The sequence below is a fragment of the Tenrec ecaudatus genome, chromosome 5 (assembly GCF_050624435.1).
Source record: "Tenrec ecaudatus isolate mTenEca1 chromosome 5, mTenEca1.hap1, whole genome shotgun sequence".
In the NCBI taxonomy this organism is placed as follows: Eukaryota; Metazoa; Chordata; class Mammalia; order Afrosoricida; family Tenrecidae; genus Tenrec; species Tenrec ecaudatus.
This window is the reverse complement of record NC_134534.1, coordinates 47,472,037-47,496,667: the sequence shown is the minus strand read 5'-3', so window position 1 is coordinate 47,496,667 and position 24,631 is coordinate 47,472,037. Positions and strand designations below refer to the sequence as shown.

At 39.0% G+C, this 24,631-nt stretch overlaps 1 protein-coding gene and 1 pseudogene across 1 annotated transcript; both read right to left on the bottom strand.

The window, feature by feature from the left end:
• Positions 1-859: 859 nt before the first annotated feature.
• C5H8orf88 (chromosome 5 C8orf88 homolog) lies at positions 860-16,685 on the bottom strand. The gene is made up of 5 exons (XM_075550827.1): positions 16,613-16,685; positions 11,839-11,912; positions 7,914-7,989; positions 5,600-5,706; positions 860-883 (listed from the first exon to the last, which is right to left on the bottom strand). The coding sequence occupies exons 1-5, from the start codon at positions 16,683-16,685 to the stop codon at positions 860-862; spliced, it is 354 nt and encodes a 117-aa protein (XP_075406942.1).
• Positions 16,686-18,679: 1,994 nt separating this feature from the next.
• Positions 18,680-22,330, bottom strand: LOC142449079 (large ribosomal subunit protein eL6 pseudogene; annotated as a pseudogene).
• Between the last annotated feature and the right edge of the window lie 2,301 nt (positions 22,331-24,631).

Below are 24,631 nucleotides of genomic sequence, written 5' to 3'. Positions count from 1 at the left end.
TCTTTTCTTCTTTTTGTGTCATATCCCATGAGATAAAGAAATTGCAGAATTTTTATTGTATAAAAGTTCTAAGAGTAAAACGATTAACACCCAAAATTCTCTATCCATTCATGTCATTGACATAAGAAATTGCAGGATTGAAATGTAGTACACCTGAATTGTTTACAAATGTCGGAAAAGTATCAGTGTTGTTTTTGCAGTTACTCAACTACTGCTCAGATGGTCTGAATGAATAGTGACTCATTGAGGCTACTCTTCAACTTCAGTTCCACTTACTACTATATTCCCAATTTGTCTGTCTAATAATTATGCTAATCATAAACCTACAGTTCAATCATGTCTGATCAGAAATTACTGTTAAAAATTCTCCCTCCCACCTTCAATGATAACCATGTATTGTTTAGGAGCTGCCATGAAATCAGTGGGGAATGGAACAAAGGCCACATCACCAAGTAAAATTATATGCCATATATATGTTGTAGTAAATACTTTATATTTGAGAATCTTTACAGCTTGCTTTTCCATTCCATTATTACAAGTGATGAAAAAGAAAAAGAATTGCAAGTAGCATGCAAATTACACAGTCTTCTCACTTCACTAACAAAATTTTCACTTTCCAGTGTCACTTCCATATTTATTCAGGTAACTGCCTGCAAAGCTGAAACTGATTAGAAAAATTCCTTATAGCTTAAAATATCTTTCTCATCTTAGGAAAAACCAAATAGTCAACCATCAAAATTAAAAATAAATTGGATAGCCAATCCGTTGCAGTTATTGTTACTAGATCCACTTCATTTGTCGGTGTCCAAAATATAAAACAAATAATTCTGTATCTTCAAATTTGTCTGTTCTTAAAATGCTAATTAAAACTTTGGTTGTTTTCCTGTAATACAAAAGATAAAGTATTTTATCATTTAGACTGAATATGATTTTTACTAGTTTATTAAACCAAATACTATGAACCTACTGTTTACTCATCCAAATGCATGTTACTATAGAAACTACTGAAATAGCTGGAATTTGTCAAATAACAGTTTTTCTGTGTTTAATGAAGCATATGTATTTTATTTTTAAATGTTTACTGTATTTTAATTGTGTTATTAATAAATCAAAAGAAAACTCGATGTACCAGGTGTATTCAAACAATGTGTATGACAAACTTTTAATTAACAAAATAAAATGTTATTTAAGATGGTAAATCTACAAATGAAAAGTGATATTTTGTTGTATTAAATTTTAAATTTATTCTTATATACTAAGGGTTATATTTCTAGGAATTAGTTCTACCTTTTAACAGGTGAAAATAGTAAAATATCAAATATTCTTTTTGTGTAAGGTATTATGAAAACATTTTAAATTCCTAATTTTAAAAGAATTGGCTAGAGGCTCATAAAATGGGGAGTTAAAATAAAATTTTTATACATTATGGAAAAGATAAATTTCGAAAATTATAAGGAAGATAAAATAACTATGCATTCCAAAAGGGTTATTAATATCCCCCAAACACAGATGGGTAATCTATTATTTCTCACTTGAGCCATGCCAGCAGACCTAGCCAACTGAGTCATGTGCCACCAGAAAGTACTAAATACAAATCAAATCCGGTTCAACATGTAAAATGTTATTATGTGTAAAGCTGACTTCAACTCATAGTGCCTCTCGATAACTTTCTGAGGTAATAAGTTTTTATAGGAACAAACAGCCTCATTTTCTTTCTCCCAAGGTGCAGCAGGTGAGTTTGAACTGCCAACCCTGTGGGTGAGTTGTTCAATGCTTTCTCAATAGTTCCACTAGGACTCCAGCCAGCAATTCTATGTACAACAAAACAAAACACTGGCCAGTCCTGCACCATCCAAACAATTGTGGTTATATTAGTCCTGTTAGTCCATTGTTAGTAGCCACCCTGTCAATATCTCCTTAATAGCCTTTCTCTTTTTCATTGACAATCCATGAATTGGTCTCTCTGATAAATTGTCCTAAGTATGTCCAGTCTTACTATCCTTGCTTCTAAGAAACTCTACTTCAAGACAAATTTGTTGATTCTTCTAGCAGTCCATGATATTCTCAATGGTCTTCATCAATATCATAATTCAAATGCCTCAATTTTTCTGCAGTGAACACTTCTCAAATTCTCTTGTCTTTCAACAAATAAGGTAGTGGCCTCTACAGATCCACAGGTTGTTAATGAGCCTTCCTCCAATCCTGATGCTGTGTTCTTTTCATGTGATAATTTTCTTCAGATTCGTTTGGCATATAGATTCAATAAGTATAGTGAATGGGTACAGCACTAATGCATAGCTTTCCTAATGTTAAATCATGCAGTATAGCCTTGTTCTAATTCTTGGACTGTTAACAAATTCTCCATGAGTCTAATTCAGAAATTTCCATTCTTGGCAATGTTATCCAATTTGTTAAGATTCACACAGTCAAATGTCTTTGAATAATTAATAAAACACAAACATCTTTCTGATATTCTCTGCTTTTAGCCAAGATCCATCAGATATCAGCAATGAGACCCCACACTCCAATCCTTTTCTGAATCTGATTCGAATTTCTGGTGACTTCTTTTATTGTACTATTGCAAACATTTAAAAGTTATCTTCAACAAAATTTAACTTGTACATGATACTAGTGATATTGCTTAGTTCCCACATTCTGATGAGTCATCAATTATAGAATGGGCACAAATATGGATCTCTTCCATTTGGTGGAAAGCAGCAGCCATAAAAAGGGTAGAAAATAACATTTGTGGAGCACTTGACAAAAGAGAGCACCATACTAGTCATTGTCGCATATTATTTTATTTACTCCTAAATCTATTTCATTTATGTCTATGAGGAATTTTATCACTCATATTCATAATAGTAAAAACTAAGGCTAAAAGAAGGTAAGATCTTTAATCTCATCTATCAGTACATAGAGAGCTCTGACTTGAACCCATCCAATACCCAAACCTTTGTCATTTCCAATCAATATCCAAAAAGATTTATGGATTTTTAAATTTTTTGTGGAAATCGACAAGTTAACCCAAAAATACGAACTAGAACAACAAAAATATTTTGAGGAATGTCTTGGATTACTTGCCTAATTGTATTAAGGAACTCATTGAGTAAAATAAAGAGCCCCTAAACAAACTAGCCAATACAAGCAAGTTTCAAATATTTAGTCATTTGATGTACATCAAATACAGCAAAGAACTAACTATATTTTCAAAAGTTATTTTCAGGACAAATAGATACTTGAGTAGAAAAAATTAAACTTGACCCCTACGCTTTATCATAGAGAAATAAATTCCAGGTATATTATAAACCTCTAGTTGAAAAACAACAACAGAGTTTTAGAAGATAACATGGGAGAGAGTATTTTCATGATCTTTCAATATGCATTATTTCTTAAATGAGTTTTGGCTGAAAGCAGAGAATACTAGAAAGATGTTTACCTGTGTCTTATTGACCTTTGTATAGTCAGTAAGACACAGGTAAACATCTTTCTAGTGTGTATCCTAATAAATTATGGATAACATTGCCAAGAATAGGAGCTTCAGATCATTTAATGCTGATCATGTGGAACGTTGTTTTAAAGGAATAAGGGAATACTGTGTGGTTTAAAATAGTGAAATACTGGGTATCAGAGCTATATTCTCTCTCCATACCTATCAATCGGTATGTGCTGAGCAAATAATCCAAAAAGCTGAACTATATCATGAAGTTAGTTTTTTGGGTAACATAGCATATCAGGGTTGGAAGGAGATGCATTAACGGTCTGCAATATGCGGATGACACCACCTTGTTGGCTGAAATGAGGAGGACTTGAAGTACTGACGCCGATCAAAGCTGACGGCCTTCAGTATCAGCTACTCCGCAACATGAGACAAACATTCTAATGACTGGACCAATAAGCAACATCATGACAAACAGAAAATACTGACGTTGTCACCAAGGATTTCCTTTTACTTGGATCCACAATCAACACCCATGGAAGCAGCATTCAGATCAAATAGACAAAGATCTCCTTAATGTCTCAAAAAGCCAAGATGACACCTTCAGGACTAAGGCATGCCTAACCAAAGCCATGCTATTTTCATATCCATACAAAAGCTAGCCAGTGAATAAGGAAGACTAAAAAGGAATTAATGCATTTGTTTTATGGTGTTGACAAAGAACATTGTACTATGGACTGCCAGAACAACAAACAAATCTGTCTTAAAAGAAGTACAGCAGAAAGCTCCTTAGAAGAGAGGATTTTGAGACTTTGTATCATGTCCTTTGGAAATGTTATCAGGAGAGACTAGCCACTGGAGAAGGAAGGGCATAATGCTTGTTTAAATTAGGTAAAGGATTAGCACACAAAAAAAGGGAAAAGAACTTCAATAAGACACACACTAGCATGACTGGGGTCTTAAAGGCTTGAAGGTGAACAAGCGGCCATCTAGCTCAGAAGCAACAAAGCCCACATGGAAGAAGCACACCAGCCTGTGTGATCACGAGGTATCGAAGGGAGCAGGTATCAGGCATCAAAGAACAAAAAATCCTATCATTGTGAATAAGGAGGAATGCTTAGTGGAGACACAAAGCCCATCTGTAGGCAATTGTACATCCCCTTATGGAAGGGTCATGTGGAGCAGACGAGCCAGTCAGGGTGCAGAATAGCAACGATGAAACTTTCCTCTAGTTCATAAATGCATCCCCGCCGCCCTGCTATCATGATCTCAAATTCTACCTTACAAATCTGGCTAGACCAGAGGATGTACACTGGTGCAGATACTAAGTGGAAACACAGGGAATCCAGGACAGATGATCCCAACGGGACCAGTGGTGAGAGTGGCGATATCGGGAGGGGGAAGGGAGGGTGGTTTAGAAAGGGGAACTGATTACAAGGATCTACATATAACCTCCTCCCTGGGGGATGAACAACAGAAAAGTGGGAGAAGGGCGAAGGGAGACATCGGACAGTGCAAGATATGACAAAATAATAATTTATAAATAATCAATGGTTCATGAGGGAGTGGGGAGCGGGGAGGTGGGGGAAAAATGAGAAGCTGATGCCAAGGGCTTAAGTGGAGAGTAAATGTTTTGAGAATGATGAGGGCAATGAATGTACAAATGTGCTTTACACAATGGATGTAGGTATGGATTGTGATGAGTTGTATAAGCTCCTAATAAAATGATTAAAAACAAACAAAAAAGAGATAGACACTAGCTATCACAGTGGGCTCAAACACATTGATGCCTGTGAGGATGGAGCAGGACAGAGCAGTGTTTCATTCTGTTAGGCCAAGGGTTGCTATGAATCAGTGTCAATCTGATGGCACCTAATAATAAGCTGAACAACAAAACAATAAAGTTTTAGAAAATAATGAGAGGGTATTTTCTTTTAGTAGAGAAATGTTTCTTAAGCAGAATATAGCTATCCTATTCAATTTTTAATGAGTAGAAAAGTACTTTATAATAATTGGTTTTATTATACACTTATGTTTATAATCTTCTAAATTATACATTATAGTAAGAAAAGGTTAAAAATCTAGAGATAAGATCAAATGAAAATGTTAGAGACAGAATACTTTGAAATTATATAATATGAAATTTTAAAAACTCCTTACTGGTTTTTGAAGTACAATGGGATGATCAGGCAGAAAGTCTGGTTTTATTCTGCAGATGGAAACACTTGAGAGCTTCAACAGGAAATCTCTACTGTATTTAATTCTTTCTGTAGATATTAAGCATAAATTGCAATGTTATAAAACAATTGATTCTCTAAGATTACTTTTTGGCTCATTTACTTCTGAAGGTACCTTAAGTGTCTATTATATATGAAATGATGAATGTTATCTTTTGGAAAGTGGAGGGAACCTTTTAAAAAATGTAAAAGACAGCTGTTGGAAGTCTATGGCAAATGGCTTAGGATTGTCTGTGTTAGGCTATAAAAACAGCTAACACCTACTGGTCAAATAGGATCCTACCAAATGTACGCTTAATGAGTCTACTTAGTTTTAAAAAATTATTTGCACAGTTAATGAAAATAAATTCAATGTAAGAATAACGTGTCCAGTATATTATGCTAGCTAGTGATGGGCACAAGTTCAAAGACCAAGCTTCTATCTTCTACAGGGATGAATCAATCAAATGTCAGCATTTTTCTCATCAGAAATCAACACCAGAAATGATACCAAGATAGGCCATATATTGGGATAGAAGACAAGGGAGCAAAACCTTTAAAGCGCTAAGAGGAAAGAATCAGCAAATTGTAATTTGTGAAAATACCTTTTAGGATATGAACACCGAGCAAAGGCACTTCACAACCACTATTTGCTCTCTGAAAAAAATGCTAATGATGTTCCTTCACTGAAGGGAAATCATAACTTAAACTTTTATCTGCAAGAATGCAGGCAACAAAGATGGTAAATAGCTGGATAAATATAACAGACCACCTTTTTCTTCCAAGTTTTATAAAAGTAAAGTGAGAACTGTTAACATTGCTTGTGATGTTTTTGAAGTATAGCGATGCAGTGCATATAAAAACGAAAACCCAGAAGGTTCGTGCACATTGGGGAGGATTTATATGTGGTTATCGGGTTTCATCATAACCACTCTTTGTGGACAAACAGTAGAAAGCAACCAAACTGTACTTTAACTGATAAATTATTCATCCATAAAATGTAATTATATATTGATAGATGCTACAATGAGGTAGATGTACATAAAAATATTAAACTAAATGAAAGAACCCAGACACAAAATGGCAAATATTGTATGATTTGATTTATAAGAAATGTCAAAAATAGGCAAATCCAGAGACAGAAAGCAGATTAGTGATTATTAAGGGCTAGCTGGAGCAGCAAGTGGAGAGGGGTGGTTTCATGAGTAGAGTTGTTTTGGTTTTTTTTAGGTGATGTGACTGTTCTTGAATTGGTTATGAGTGGTGGTTGCACAGCAGGAAAGATAATTTTAGAGGAATACTATGTACAGCAAAAAATGTTAGCTAACTTATGAGAAAATTGACAAATTTCTTGAACTATATGAACTCTCTGCACTAACTCAAGAAGAAGCAGAGTCTCTCAACAGACAGAAAACCAATGAAAAGAACATTATTACTTTAATCAATGCATACAACAAATTTGGAAAAATTCAATATCCTTATAATTATGAAAATATTCTCAAAATAATAATGGGAATTTTTGAGAAACCCACAGTTAACACCATGTTTCACAAAAACAGAGGTTTCTCATTAAGATCAGAATTAATGCTCATCACTGCTATACAATAGTATTTTAGAGATACTAGCCAGAACCACTGGGCTAGGAAAAAAAGGGCAAAATGTTTCAAAATAGGGAAGGAGGACATACACCGACCCCTTTCCACAGATGGCATGACCCTATATAAGGAGGCTTCAAGTTTTTGGAAAAATTCCATTGTCTTTTCATTTTTCCATATATTTATAACAGTTTTATTGACATATAATTTATGTATCATACAATTCAATGGTTTAATCATATCAAAAGGAGTTGTACAATCATAATTCATTTTAGAATATTTTCTTCTTTATTGTACTCTTAATTATTAACTTTTTCCTCCTTCCATGAATTTGTTAAGCTTCCTCATACATAGAAAACCTCAAAGAGTTCATGAGATAGGCTTAAGAATTCACAAATGGATTGAGAAGAGTGACAAGATACAAGGTCAATACACGTGCAATAAAACTATCTTATTTAAACCGCTGATCTTCTAGTCTCTGCCTTACGTCAGTGAACCCTATGGCCTACCTAGTAGGTAAAAATCAACCTACAAAAATTCAGTAAAATCTCCTACATGCAAATATATCAACAATATTTTCACTTGAACAGCAAAGTAATATTAATCTGTACATGATGCTAAACCATCCTCAAATTAAATTTGGGGAGTACAGTAAAACTTTACCTTTCTTAACTGGAGACTGATGTTGCGGCTTTTCATTAAGACCTTGAGGAAAGGCTTGCATTCCATTGGTCTTACACTGTCAAACAAGAAGAAAACATATTTTAACGCAGGTTTACAACTATATAACATTATTGGGACTTAAGAAAACCTCCCTACAGAAACAACATACAAATAAACAGAACTTCTAGAACCAACTTTGTTAAAACCGTGAAAACTAGTCAAAGGATTATAGCCAAGTGTATGCTGCATCAATAAAAATGTGATTTCAAAATGGTAGGAAAACTTCGTTCTTTCATAAGGCTTAGTTTTATCCTTGCTGCCCATCCCAGGCTAAGAAACCATCTTAAAGCTAGGGCAACCAACCCACATGCCCGGGACATGGTCTCAGGCTAAGCGAGAGTAGACTTTGCTGCTAAATTATTATGTGCAGCTGTTCTAAGTAGAGGGACTGCACGAAAGAATGACATGACGTGCATGCTCTTCCCTAGCCACACGCACACAAAAAAGCTGGCAAACTGAATCCAAGAGCATTGTAAAAGGATTAGCCCACATGATAAATGGGATTTACCCTATGAAAGAAATGGCAGTTCGACACTAGCAAATCAAAATAAGGTACTACATTAAGAACAAAAGAAAAGCACCACATAATCATATCAATTAATGCATAGAAGACTTGATAAAATTCAAAATTCTCTCATGATAGAAAAACTGGACAATTTAGGCATGAAGTGAATTCATCAATCTGATAAAATGTATTTATGAAGAAAACCCACAACTAAATAGGAAGAAAACCTGGAAACGTCACCCTTAAGATAGGAGCAATGTGAATCATTGCTATTCAATATAGTACTTTAAGTTCTAGATAGACAAATAAAAAATAAATGATATTTAAATTGGAGAGGGAGAAATGCAACTATCCTTTTAAGTGGGTGACATAATATGGTACCTAAAAGATACTGAATGTATACAAAGAGCTGTTCTTTCAGATAAATGGATCCAGCTAAGTGGCAGGAAACAACACATACAAATGTAAAACTTTAATACATTAGCAATCAGCCATCTGGAAAGGAAATTAGGCAACAACTCAATTTATGAAACCATTTAAAATGTCTACAACTCAATTTAACCAGAAAGGTGAAAGACTTGAACACTGAAAACTATAAAATACTACAAGAAGATCTTAAAGATCTAAATAAATGGAAGGATATTCCATGCTCATGGATCATAAGGCTTAATATTGTTACAATGTCAACATAATCTAAAGAAATCTGTAGATTCGATGGAAAAAATGGAAAAGCTAATCTTCAAACTTAAATGGAATTAAAAGGACTCCAAAACAGTCAAAGTAATCTTGAAAAAGAACAACTCACTTCCAAATTTCAAAACATATCATAAACCTACAGTCATCAAAACTGTCTGTACTGGTATAATAATAGACATACAGACCAATGGAATAGAATTGAAACCAAGAAATAAATCCATCCATCTCTGGTCAACTTGAGCTTCAAAGGTGTAAAACCATCCAATGGGAAAAGAATAGTTTCTTGTATCTAGGACACCTGGATTTATACAAACAGAAGAAACTCAGGCCCATACATCTCACCATTTACAACTGTTTTAAAATGGATCAAATATCAAAATACAAGATCTAAAAACACAAAACCATTGAAAAACATAGGGGTAATAAATACTTCAAGATCTTGTTATCAACAATGGATTCTTATATACAACACCATAGCATAAGCAAAAGAGAAAGCCATAAAGTATATCTCACCAAATTTTTTAAGGTTTTCAAATAAAAGAACTTTTTCAAAAAAGAAGAAAAAATTAAAAATACCTTTCGGAATAAGAATAATTCATGGGAAACAAATTTCTGATTGCATCTTTTGTACAAAATGAAACACATGTCCATCAACAGAAAATAGACCCCAAACGGTGACATATTCATACATATAAACTCTAAAGGGACTTTTAAAAGTTTGAGGGGAAAATGGAATTAAAAAATGATGGAATTTTCTCATGAGCTTTCTGTGTATACACACACACACATACACACACTCAAGTAAAAAGTATTGCTACAAAATCCTAGACACCTTTATTACCAAGATCAAAATGTGAAGCTGTTGCTCTTTGACATCTCCATCTAGTTCTATACACATCTGAAGGCAGTGTTTGCTACTCTCTAGCACTCCCCCGCAATCTGCACTCTTCCGTTTACAACAGGTCAAAATAACAGTTTTGGCATCCCAGAAGGACTAACACATTTTCCTTATAAATGATCTTTGAGTTTGAGGGAACAAAAAGAAGTCTGAAGAGATAAGATCAAGACTGGAGAGTGGATGAAGTAAGGTTTCCCAGAGAAATTCTCTTAGGTCAGGCTTTGCTACCCTTGAAAAATAAGCAGGTGCACTGTCCTGATTGGGGGGAAAAAATCCTCAGCACAACCTTCTTGGGCTTATTCCTTACCAATACAGTTTACAATTTTCTTAAAATATTGTCATAATTAGCCTCTATTTTCATCCTATGGCCTTCGAGAAAAATATCAAGATTACACCCTTTAGAATCTTAAATTGCCATAGCCTTCTGAGCTGACCTCTCTACCTTGAATTTCATGGGCCCAGAATAGACCCTAAGAAACAACTGTTCTAATTTTTCAAGGTACCCTAAGTAATACAGCCCTAATGGTATAGTGGATTAAACATCCAGCTGTTAACCACAACGTTGGTGGTTCGAACCCACCAGATGCTCCATGGGAAAAGATGAGGTTTTCTGTACAGCATTGCAAGTCCTATGGAGCAGTTTTACCCTTCCCTCTAGGGCAGCAGTTCTCAACCTTCCTGATGTGGCGACCGTGTCATATGGTTCCTCATGTCATGGTGACCCCCGACCATAAAATGATTTTCCTTGCTACTTCATCACTGTCATTTTGCCATTGTTATGAATCTAGCAAACCCTGTGAAAGGGTCGTTCAACCCCCAAAGGGGTCGCAACCCACAGGCTGACCCACTGCTGCTCTATAAGGTCTTTAGGAGTCAGCTGGCCATGGGTTTGAGTTTGTTTTTTAAGGAGACTAAGGTAAGTGTATCACTTAGAAAATTTGTCTACAGTCATTCATTGAACACATAAACATGCTTAAACACATTTTGTTTTGAGTAAACTGTGCATATAGATATGAAATAGAACCACAGAAGTTACTTCTGTTTGACTTATATCATGTATGTGTTTAGATGTATGTAAGTATACACAAATATCTAATAGTATATGATTTCTCAGTTATTAGTACATATAGAACTTCCTTATTTACTGTAACAATGGCCTAGTATTCTATTTATGATTATATTTATGGTTGTTCATGCACAGTCTATTTTTGGAGTTATCTTTGGTAAAAAATGGGTGACTGGGTTTTAGAAATTGGAGGGAAACTTTTCTCAATACTATTTTGTATATGTTTTTAAAATTCAAACTATGAAACTCTTTTACTTAGTCAAAAGATTTAAGATATAAAAATTATAAACGATGTGAAATCCAAGGAACAAAAGCATACGTGGGTACTAACAGTATATAAAATTATAGAAATGGTTGAAATAATTTTTATGTATTATAGCTAAAGCTCAAATACATTCAGAGACAATATGACAAAGAGTCATTTCCAGGAAAAGTAATAAGGATATACAGGGATTTAAAATAAATTCATCATTTCATAATTAAAAATAAAACTATTTCTCCGGGTTTCTCTTGTTTAACTTTTTTAAAATAAGAAAATGTTTAGACTTGGAAATGCTACTTGATACAGATGTTCCCTTTAAACTGGACACATGTCATTTTTAAAAAGTAAGGTACTTATATTGTCTGGTACTCAACAGTCATCTAACAACTATTATAACTCAGTTTATAAATGAACCTTATTATGATTTCCAAGACTTACTCTTCCAACTCCACTTTGTAAGCACTGAGTATTGCATGAATATTCATTTTGAAAGTTGAAGGGAAACACTACCCCTGAATGGAGAGGAAAAGAAATATAATTTAGATATCCATGGCTTTCATAAATACTATGGTTATCACCTATAAAACATTAAGTGACCAGATAGAATAGGTATTATTTTGAAATATCTTATGATGTTTGATTATGCACAGATATGTATTCAGCCCTGTGAAATATCAGCCACTATGTCAGAGGATGCGTGTACAAGCATGAAATGACAGTCCAGAGTTAGAGTTCAATAAAGAATTACACACAGTGTAAGGTGAGCTTTAGTTTGTAAATGCTTTGCAGCTTCTAGGAGTCATGTGGAAGGCGACTCCAGGGAGCTGCTCCCTCCCCTGTAGTCAGCAGCTCAGCTCAGCTCCAGCACGTCCACATTTGAGGCAAGCAGGTAGGCTTGTGCTATTTCAAACCAGAGTTCACTGGGTCGGGATTTGCAAGCAGGAGGAGGCCCACTCCACTCCAACCCATGGGGAGTCTTGCTTACTACAGAAACGCCCACCCCTCTAGATTGGTGGACAGCTGGCCTCAGTGCACCCAAGCATGCATGTGGCAACGTCCCCACCGTGTGTCTGGTCTGCCCTGCTCTATAGCCTTATCACAGATTCATGGCCTGACACTGCAAGTTTTAATAGCCACCAGTCAGCAGCCCAGCAAGAATTTGGCAAGACCATGAAACGTGTGCAGGTTAATGCCCAGGGTCTGACCTTTAAAAAAAAATCTATTTTATTTCAATCCATGATGGGAAGAGGGTGGAACTGGAAGGGATCAACGACAGCGTTTGTGAGGGAGGTTTCATAGCATGAGTCTTTAACTGGTTTTAAAGGGGCTTGAGTAGATTTTTTTTTTTAGTATTGTCATAAATACAGAATGTCAGATGAGATAGTAGAACGAGTAGGTTTATTATTTTTGTTTGTATTTCCAAAAATTAGATTATATGTTTCAGGACAAACATATCCATATTCCCTTCCATACTAAAATTTTAAGTACCAATACGTAATACTTTTAAGGAGCATTGTATCTCTACTTTGTCTAATACAGATTTGTTTGTTCTTCTGACAGTCCAAGGCCCATTTGATATCGATTGACACCACCACAATTCTTCAGTCTTCCTTATTCATTATTCAACTTTCCATACGTCTAAGGCAATTGAAAACACCATGACTTAGTCAGGCACACTTTAGTACTCAAGGTGAAATCTTTGCACTTTTAAGACTAACTAAATCTTAGGCTGCAGATTTGCTGAGTGCAATATGTCATTTGACTTCTAGACTAATTCTTCCATGAGCTTTGATATGGATCAAAGTCAAATGAAATATTTTACAAATTCAATTGTGAGCTATCTGAAATTCTTAAAATGAGTTTTAATCCATACTGAAGGCTGTAGTCTCTTTTTACATATATAAATCATTTTATCGGGGGCTCTTCCAGCTCTTATAACAAACAATACATCAATTGTATCAAGCATATGTTGTCATCATTTTCAAAACATTTTCTGTCTGCTTCAGTCCTTGAAATCAGCTCCTGTTTTATCTCCCTCTCTCACCCCCACGACCCCTTGATAAATTATAAATTATTATTGTTTTCATATATTACACCATCCACTGTCTCCCTTCACCCACGTTTCTGTTGTTCAACCACCTGAGGGGTGTTATATGTCAATCCTTGTGACCAGTTCTCCTGTTCTCCCCCATCTTCCCCCATCCCCACCCCACCTTCCACCTATCCTCATGGTACCACTACTCCCATTACTGATCCTGGGGGGATATCTGTCCTTGTTTCCATGTGACAAGAGCTCTCATCTGTGTCAGTGTACATGCTCTGGTCTAGCTAGGTTTGTTAGGCAAAACTGAGGTCATGATAATGAGGGGTGGGGCATTAAAGAACTAGAGGAATGTTGTGTGTTCTGTCATGCTATGCTGAACCCTGGCTGACTCCTTGTGACCCTTCTGTGAAGGAATGTCCAATTGTCTACAGATAGGCTTTGGGTCTCCACTCCGACCCCCACCCATTCGCATCAGTGAAAGCTGTAGTCTTTGATCTTCATCAGTAGGCGCTTTAAATTCTCTTGGTTGTCAGTAAGCAAGATTGTAAATATCAAAAGTTGCTAAAGAGTTTTATTCTAATTCTGATGTCACATTCTTCTTCATAGTCAGGCTTCTCAAATAATTTTCTCACCATATAATCTGAGAAGTCTGCGTAAGTATAGTGAAGGGATATAACCTTAACACCTTTCCCAGTTTTAAATCAATGCAGTGTTCCTTGTGCTAGTCAAATGATCATCTCTTGGTCTAACATACAGGTTATTCATGAACACAAATGTTTTGAAATTCCCATTCTTAATGTTATCCATAGTTTATTATTATTTAAACAGTGGAATGCCTTTGTATGCTCAATAAAGCACAAATAAGCATATTTCTGGTATTCTCTGCTTTCATTCAAGATCCATCTGATATTAGAATTATATTCTTCATTCCATGTCCTCCTCTTAACCCAGGCTCAGGTTGTAGCAGCTCTGTTGATATACTGCTGAAATCCTTTAAAAATTATCTAGCAAAATTTTACGTGCATGTGATACTGTTTGATAATCTCCACATTCTAGTGGGTGACTTTTCTTTGGAATGGGCACAAATACAGCTTATCTTCACCAAGTAGCTATCTTCCAAATTTCTAGGCATAGAATAGTTGTGCTTCTAGTGCCACATCAGCTTGCCAAAACATTTCAATTGTTATTCAGTCAATTCCTAGAGTTTTGCTTTCCTTTAATGCCTTCAGTGCAGCTTGAACTTCTTCTTTCCGTACCATCAGTTCTTGACCAACTGCTACCTCTTGAAATAGTTAAATGTCAACTGTTCTTTTTGGTACAGTAACTCCATGTATTCCTTCCACGTTGTTGTTTTTTTTTTTGGGTGGGGGGAGGCTTCCTTCTTCACTCAACATTAAATCCTTCAATATTGAGACGAAGCTTGAATGTTTCCTTCAGTACTTTCGTTTGAGGTATGCTGAGTATGGTCTTCTCTTCTGATTTTCTAACTCCAGGACTTTGCATATTTAGTTATGAATGCTTTACTTTGTCTTCGTCAATCTACTTTTTGACATTTTCAGTTCAGATCTTTTACTTTACCATTTCTTTCATTTGCTTAAGGTACTCCAGAACACATTTCAGGGTCCCTTCTAATAATCTAATGTCTACTATGGTTCTTTCTTTTTAATATATTCTTGATATGTTTAATATGTCTTCATGTATACATTTTTTATGTCATTCCACAACTCATCTGTTATTTAGTGATTAGTGTCATTAAGTGTTCAATGTTTCAAATCTGTTTTTGAAATGAGGTTCTCAATGTATATTTGGCTCTTGTGGTCTCTTTTGCAATGCATTTTTTAATTATGAATAAATCATTTTGGGGGGCTCTCAATAGCTCTTGTAACAATCCATGCATCCATTGCATAAAGCACATTTATACATGTCTTTTGTTTTAATATTTTTCAATTTCAACCTAAACTTATATCTGACTATTCCATAGCCTTGATTGACTTTTCTTTTCCCACAGGTGTCGTCAATTTGTTTCATGTGCATTCCATTTGGCCAGGTCCATGTATATAGTTGTCATTGAAAAAAAGTATTAAAGAGGAGGAAGTGCCCTTGGTCTTGCAACATTCTATCAATTGATCTCCACCTTCATTTCTATCACTAAGGTCATATTTTTCAACTACTGATCCTTCCTCTTTAATTACAATTTTTGCATTCCAAATGCCAATAGTTATCAGTGTATCTTGGTTGCAGGTTTGACCAATTTTAGACTGGAGAAGTTGATAGAATTCTTCGTTTTCTTCATCACTAGAGTTAGTGAAAAGGAGCCCTGGTGACAAAGGGGGTTAACCGCAAGGTCTGTGCTTAGTCCAAACCTACCAGTTGTTCCTGAGGAGGAAGAGGCTTTCTTCTCCCACAAGATTTACAGACTGGGAAAGCCACAAGGGCATTTCTTTTTTCTTTTTTTTAAACAATTTATTAGGGGCTCATACAACTCTTATCACAGTCCATACATATGCATACATCCACAAGGGCATTTCTAACCTGTCCAATATGGTTGCTATGAGTCAGAGTCAACTTGATGGTAGTGAATTTAGAATTCTGGAGATGTCCTGGTTGCATCACGCTAGATTTCCTTGTAGACATAGATTTTATCCTATCGCAAACAGCATTGTACTGCAAGATGAAGCTATGTTTTTTAAGAGGTGAATTCTCCTTTGTGCTGCATTGTTCTAGTTAAAATTCCACGGTACAGTTTGCATTAGAGGGATTACTCTGAGCAATAACCAGTTAACTTTCAAAACAAGGCTTAAAATAATATATAAAGCTACTGTCAGTGAAGGACTATTACCTTCCTACCTTTGCTAGTCTGACAGACTCTGGGCTAAGAGATTATGAAAAACGTTTTTATTTAGTAAAATTCTTCAGCTAAAATCATCTATTGTTATTATTCTTTAAATGACTACCATAAATAATTACTTTATAAATTACTTAGCCTTTCAAATATCAGTTAAAAAAGTCAAACCAGTTGCTGTTGAGTCCATTCCAACTCAGGGTGATACCATATTTGTCAGAGAACTGTGCTTTATAGGGTTCAATGGCTGACTGTCACAAGTAGTTCAAAATACTAATTAGCCACCAACAGATTACTACAAAGAACACGTACTCTGTATTACTTACCAGGTGGAGAAGTCAGATGACGAACAGGTCTTGCTGGTTGAAGCGGTTTACCAATCAGTTTTTTTGTTTCCATTATGACAGAGATCTTGAGGTTCCATACTTCAGGAGAAAAAAATATGCTTTAGTCTTTCAAACAAAAAATTTTAAAACCCTTTACATACATAAAAATAACCATAATACCCATTTGTATATACATAGTTGATCCTCTAGGTTAGGCAATGATTTGCTAACCACGAGATGAGCGGTTCAAAATTCACCAGCTGCTACGAAGGAGATAGTTCATCTATCTGCTCCCATAAAGGAGAAAGAACAGTCTGGGAAATTCTACATAGGATCACTATGAGTCCAAATTGACTTGATGGTAGTGAATTTGATATTTTGCAAAGTAAGGTAGAAATCACAAAAGAACGCATTTAAAATAATATGCAATAACCTTATCCTCCAAAATCGAGTCAATTACAACTCATAATGACCCTCTAAGACAGACAATTGCCCCATAAGGTTTCTAAAGCTATACACCTTTACAGAAGCAGACTGCGGCATCTTTCTCCTGAGGATTAGCTGGTGGATTTGAGGAACGAAATGACTTTTGGGTTAGCAGAATACATGAACACTACCACCAGGGATCCTAGCAATAACCTTCGCTCTGGTGGTGTACTAGTGATTGATTATGCATTGGTCTGCAATCCGCATGCTCGGCAGTGTTCATTTTCTTAATTTATCCTTCCTAGAATACAAACTAAAAGATGAGATTATTATGTTTTCCTTGTTCTATTGTCATACTAATCACTGATGACAATGCATTAAACATACTTAAGTACTATTTTTAGAAAGAGGTAATCATTAAAAAAAAGCAGGTAATCTACCTACATTTTTGACTTCAGTAAGTGCTGATGGTTGTGCTAAGCAATGACCGTCTAAAAATACAGCGAAACCTGTAAACCCCAAAACTAGCAGGACTGATTTGTTCTGCAGATCAAGAATGGCTTGCATCTTTGACATAACACAATCTTACCACTTTCCTTTTGCTATTAAGTGGGAAATAGTGATTTCTTTCTCAGACAAGTTTCCACTTAACCCAGATTCCAGATTTCCAAAGTTTTACTGTATCATGAACGACAGCTGAGTGGAGAAATGGGAAGATCATAATTCCTTATAACTTGTGTAGAACTAGATGAAACTATTTCCAACTTCAGACAAGTAACTCTTGCAAAGTTATTTTCCTTGAAAGGAACTACAGCTTACCTGTAAGTAAACGGTAAACTAACCAATCTGCTGTCTCCTACTCATAAACGGACCCTACAGGACAGAGTCGGGTTTCCAAGACTGTAAACCGTTACAGGAAACAGAAAGGCTCATCTTTCTCTGGCAGCGCAACAGCCGAACTTGCTGTCAGCAGCCCAGCCCTTAGCCCACTGGACACTCAGGGCTCCTCAAACAGAGCTTCTCCCGGGGAGCAGCGGGGAGTTTCGAACTGCTGACCATGCATGGATGGATGAAAGTAACATAAAGGGCGATACAGGGGAGGAAGAGCGTAAGCAATTCTGACTCCGTGGATGAAAGACCATTTACAGTTCACAAATCTGCCTGCACCCTTTAGGGCAAAATCACAAAAATAAATTGGAAAAAAAAGTTATAAACCATCACCTTTTCCATTTCATGCCTCCCCGTTATAGCAGACTAAGGAGAAAAGGAAAGATAAAAGTCCATTTTTGGACAATATTTGGAAGCACAAGCGAATCTTCTGAGGAGAGAAAAGTGACCTGGTTGCAGGTGTCGGGACTACTGGACTCATGGAACCGCCTTTCCTGCGACTTTTGTCTCAACTGTCCTACAGACACTGTCACCTCACCGCCGCTGTGATGATGATGATCCGGACCACCTGCCGTACCCAGCCGGGAGGGGCCCGTGTGGCCTCAAGTGCGGCGTCCCCGACCCCCCCCCCCACCAACCCGGAGTTCGTCCCCTTGCCTCAACTTTCCGGGCGTCCGGACGCCCCCACCGAGACGGAGCGCCCCCTCTGATCTCCCGCCCCAAGCCGCTCACCCTGCCCCGCCACCTACCGCCTCAAGACCCGGGGGATTTCGGGGCAGCAGCGTCGGTCGCCGCGCTCAGCCAGACACCAAAGCCAAGCGCCCCGCTGCCGTCGGGGAACGGCTGCTGCGGCGTCCGCTCGCTCGCGGTCAGGGGTCGCGGCGGCGTGGCGCGCGCGGGGCGGGGCGGGGCGTGGGCGGGGCGAAGGGCGGGGCGGGGTCGACGGCAGCCCCCAGGGGCTCCAGGCTCAGCCTCCGACCAGTGGCCCCGAGGGCGGCGGCCGAGCGGCCTGAGCGCGAACCGTTGGAGCTGCTGCGCGCGCCTCGCCTCCGGCAGCCGCGGGTGGGGCGGAGGAGGCCGCCAGTGGCCTCTCCGTGGGGCTGCCCGGCGTGCCCTGGACGGAAGGGCCCGCATGCACTGCAGCCTTCCGGGCCGCGGTGCGGGGCTCTCCGGAGGCGGAAGCGCGAGGCCGACCCCCTCTGACGGGCTGGACGGCGCGCTCCAGGCCGCCTCTGTGAAGGTGCTAGGGCGGCTCTGTGAGGGCACGAGGGAGCCTCTGTGAGGGCGCGGGGTGCCTTTGTGAGGACGTGAGGGCGCCTCTGTGAGGGCGCGAGGGAGCCTCTGAGGGTGCGGGGTGCCTCTGAGGGTGCGGGGCGCCTCTGTGAGGACGCGAGGGAGCCTCTGAGGGTGCGGGACGCCTCTGTGAGGGCGCGGGGCGTCTCTGTGAGGGCGCGAGGGCGGTCGCCCCTGATCGAGAGAGGTGGCTCCAGGCCTGTCCTTGCTGGCCCCCCTTCTTAAATGCTTTTCCGTGCCACCCAGGCTTGTCAGGGAGGAACGAGCTTAAAAATGCTTTTTTTACATCAGGCACGTTATCTCAGCGTTGCCCCCATCAAGTTAAAATCAAACCTTTCTCGACGGAAAACAACAAACTTAGTGGAAACATCTGAATCTGATTCCCACCCCCACCCCCAATCTCCACCTCTATTCATTCTTTCCCGTTTTCACTCAACGATCTTTGAACTCTCCCCTTTGGGTGCGGTGCGCTGTGCTGGGAGCGGAAATGGGTAACGGGGCGGGGGCTCTGGGAGTGGTGGGGCTCTGGTCGAGCACAGCGGAGGACGTGCCAAGTCCTGAGAGAGTGATGGCAGGAGGGAGACCTAGTTGACTCTTAAACCTAAACCGGTCTGCACACCCATTGCTTGAAGTGTCTGTGGCAACTGATGCCAACACCGCGTGTTCAGAAGTGAAACCGCCGTAGTTTTCTTGCTTGTTATCTTCATGGATGGTGATCACTAGAAAAGTCCTTTCACACGGGCTGGGTGGCGTCCAGTGGCCACATGTAGGTTGGTAGTTACGTGTAAGCCTTCACTCCACTTCGGGATATTTTTCTCAGATACTACCCACTGCCTTCCAATCTGTTCCAGCTCAAAGGGAGCTTTCGGGGCAGAATAGAACTGCCCCCAATGCAATTCCCAAGCTGTACAACTATGGAAACCTCCTCTTTCTCCCGTGGAGCAGCTTGTAGGAGCTTCAACCATGAGCGCTTTAATCATTCTGCTTCCTCAAACCTCTAAAAAAAAAAAAAAAAAACTCACCGCCATTGAGTCAATTCCGACTCAGCAATTCTGTAAGATAGGGTAGATTTCCGAAACTGCAACACTTTACGGGAGTAGTGTCGTCTTTCTCCCCAGGAACAGCTGGAAGTATCAAACTGCTAACCTTATTCACCGCCCAGCATAACCACCTTGGCTCCTTCCCTTCCACCTAGAAGGTCAGACATGTTTTCAGAGCAGCTGACGCACCTTGACACTGGTAATTGCGGGAAAGGAGAGCCAACCAAATGAAGTTCGGCTAGTGGGAGAGAGTAGGGGGTGGAGAAATAGTAGGGGATATGAAACAGGAAAGGTGAACATGGATCAGATTTTGAATCTTTTTAAATTATCTTTTAGCTGGAGCAGCACCTTTATATTTTGATATTTTTTAAACCTTTAAAGCAAGATGTCAATATGGTCAACATTGAAGATTTGAAAGATCATCCTGACAGCAGTATGGAGGTTAGTTTCTCTCTTTTCTTGGGGGGCGGGTGTGGGCTGAACAGCAAAATTAAACTAAAGGAGATGGTTGGAGATGTTGACAATAACTCCAAAAAGAAATGATAAATGAACTAAAGTACTAGTGAAGAAAGGATATACTTGAGAGATGTTCTGATGAAATCAAGATTTTGGGGATAAACTGGATGTAAGGGGTGAAGAAAGAGAATCTAGGGTGACTCATAGGTTTCTGATTCAAGTGGACAGATTAGAAGGTAGTGGGGTCAAGGCAGGGAATGCTAGAGGCCCAAAAGGGGAAAATGGCTTATGATGTGAGACCTGTAAATATTGGTTATTTAAATTAAGTGTACAAAAGAGTGGGATTTGTGTGTGTGTATAATGCATCTATGAATGTAAAAGCATATTTCTCAACATATCCTCTATGTAGGTATATACACTTCTGAGGGCAGTATTACCATCTCTCTAACCTTTCCCTGAATAATTCTATGTTCTTTTATTTATACCAAATCAATTCAGCAACTTTAACATCTCCCAGGGCATTCAAATAGTTTTGTTTTTAATCTTCCTTGAGTTTGGAGGCCAAAAAAGTCTAAAGAGGCAGGATCAGATTAGATGGGAAAAAATGCCCCAGATGAAATTCTCATAGGATAGCCCTTACTGTCCTCAAAGACTGAGCAGGTTCATTGTTGTAATGGGGAAAATTTTATTTCTGAGCACAACTTTCCTAGTCTTTTCATATCTCTTTTTCAAACTTTATTAGGTTCTTTGCAACAAATCTAGAACACCAATTTTGTGGGGATAAATCCCATTTGTGAGCCAGAAGCTAGCACGCAAGTAGTCTTGGAGCTGGGGAACAACTTTGATTTTTGCCAAAATTTGGGAGTCCATGGCTCTCTGATCAGCCTTGCGCTGATCTGTGACCTCTTATTTCTCTTTCTCGGCATCAAAGATCGCGCCTTCTTGGTGTCTGGGCTTCCACAATTGCTGTTTTTTGTAGTAGGTGTCCATGAGATGCTTGGGGATTTTCACAGCTCTGATAGCAATTTTGGTGGAGGTGACAATGACAAATTTTTGGTGTGTTCAACGTAGAGTAACTCGATTGAGTGAGAGCGGTCCAGTCACACGCAGCACATCAACGCCCAGCTGCTTCCAGAAAACCACTCTCGCCTCGGCGTCCTGTGAGGATGATCAGAGCTGTCCCCAGGGAAATGCTGGCACGGTCTCCTGACACACTGACCGAAGGGCTTTTTTGCCGTGGCTCAGTGGCTTCCGAGGTACGTCTTCCGTGGGGTGATACCCAGGTATTTTGTGCAGCTTCACCACTCGGGTACCTCTGTTCTTGTCACCACCAGCTGGCTTTGTGACAATAACCAGAACTATCTCCTTCTCAACCCTGGATTTGGATGCTGAGTACTTCCTCTTGTACTTGTCCTTTGGGGAATACGTGGCAGAGCAGGAGTACTGGCCGATTTCTCTGACTAAAACAGGGTTCTGGCTGCAGTGGGGCTTCCCCTCCTTGAGCTTTCTGCCCTTGATCTTAGCCTTCTTAACTTGACCACTGGCATCTGTTTTCTTGACTTCCGGGATTTTTCTCCTTGGTGTCTGGCTTCTTCTCAGCCTTATCACCCACCATCTTTGAAAGATGGAAAAGAGCTATTTTTTAAAATCGTTTTATTGGGGGCTTGTACAACTCTTATCACAATCCATATATCCATCCATTGTGTCAAGCACATTTGTGCATTTGTTGCCATCATCATTCTCAAAACATTTTCTTTCTACTTTAGTCCTTGGTATCAGCTCATTTTTTCATCCTTGATAATTTGTCATTTTTTTCATGTCTTACACTGTCTGATGTCTCCCTTTACCCACTATTTTCATATCTTACACCTTCTGCTGTTTCTCTTCACCCATGTTTTGGTTGTTCGTTTCCCTGGTGGAGGGATTGTACATCAATCACTACAGTCAGTTCCCTATTTCTCTCCCTTCACCCCACCTTCCCACTAACCTCCTGGTATCCCTACGCCCATTACTACTCCTGAGGGGTTTTATCTGGCCTGAATTCTGTGTGTAAAGAGTTCTTATCTGTACCAGTGTACATGCTCTGGTCTAGCCTAATTTGTAAGGTAGAACTGGGGTCATGATAGTGGGAGAGAGGAGACATTAAAGAACTAGAGGAATGTGTGATCCGTCAGTGCTATGTTGCACTCTTTCTGACTTGTTCCTTCCTTTTGAACCTTCTGTGAGGGAATTCCCAGTTGTCTATAGATGGGCTTTGGGTCTCCATTTCAACCTTTATCATTTACTTCAATATAATTGTTTGGGGTCTTCTCATTGCCTCATACCTGATAACGTCAAAACCTTGTGATCACACAGACTGATGTTCTTCTTCCAAGTGTGCTTTGTTGCTTCCCATCTACTTGGCTGCTTGTTTAACTTCAAGCCTTTAAAACCCCAGACACAATATCTTTTAATAGCCAGGCACCATCAACTTTCTTTACCACATTTACTTATGCACCCATTGAGCATCACAGAATGCCAGGTTATTAGAACATAGTGTTCTTACATTGAGGGAGGACTTGAGTAGAGCCCCAAGGCCCATCTGCTACCTTTATATTTAACATTTAGATACGTATATAGACCTATACCCTATTGTCATATATTAATATATTTATATGTATAACTGCCTATATTAGTACATCTATAAGTTGTTTTTGCCTCTCAATTCGTTCTTCTATTTCTCCTTACTTTCCTTCTGTCCCACTATAGTTCTGGCCTTCATTTGGCTCTCATGAAACATACTGAATAAAATTCATCAGACACGAAAGGACAACATAATGTCCTGCCAGATGGAATATCTAAAATAGGCAAATATATAGGGTGTTTGTGAGCAGATTACCAGCACTTGGGAGCGGAAGGGACTAGAGAGTTAGGCTTAACGGAGACTAAGTTTCCATTTGGGGTAAGGTAGCTTGGGTAATACCTAGTAGTGATTGCTATACAGCATTGTGAATTTAATTAAATTCACTGTATTTACACACACTAAAATGGCAAATTGTCAGAAGTCTTAATTCTCAAAGGAGGCAGAAGGAAATGGGCTCTAGAGTCCATGTAGAGGGGAAAGACAATGTAATAGATAAAATAAATCATATGCTGAAAAAGTTCTCCAAAAAAAAGTGTGGTAATGGACTCCAGAGCTATGCAGTGTGCCACAAAAGATTTGTACTCTACTGGCTAACTTGAAAGTTGACTATTTGAACCTATCCAGTGGTTCCTATCATGGAAAAAATATCTGACACTGCTTACATTAAGATTACAACCAGACAGTCTGGCAAGATGACTACCAAGTAACACACGACAGAGGTACTCCGCGGAAATCAGCACAGAACCACTTAGAAGGAAACTCCACTCTTCCAGGTGACAGGAAGAGCGTCACAAAGAAAATTAGATTTAGATCCACTAGGTTTTGAAGAGATGTGGGCCTTTGGCTTACCACCCCAGAGGCTGGCTGGGGTTGAGCTTTAGCCTCGCCATAGCCGCAGCCAGTGTCAGGTTACTTTGGCAGGCCCAAGGCTTTACTCCCACATAGCCCCAGCTGCTGCCACCTTTGACAGTATTTAAACCCCTTCAGGCCCACAGGTGGTCAGGATTCATCTTTCCCTTTACTTTTTTTCTTTCTTTTTCCCACCACAGTTGTAGATGGCTCAGTTTTCTTTTTTTTTTCCTTCCTGTTTTTGTTTGTTATTTTCCCTTCTCTTTCCTTTCATACACACAACACTGCCAGCCTCCACGGTGTTCCCCTCAACCAAGCTCAACTCCGCCCGTCCTCCACCCAGCTGAGGGAATTCCTGCCCAATTGCCCCACCACCCACTAAGCAGCTGGGGAACTTCTGTTGCCTCCCAAATGGATAGAGGAACTCATGCCAGCCCTCTACAA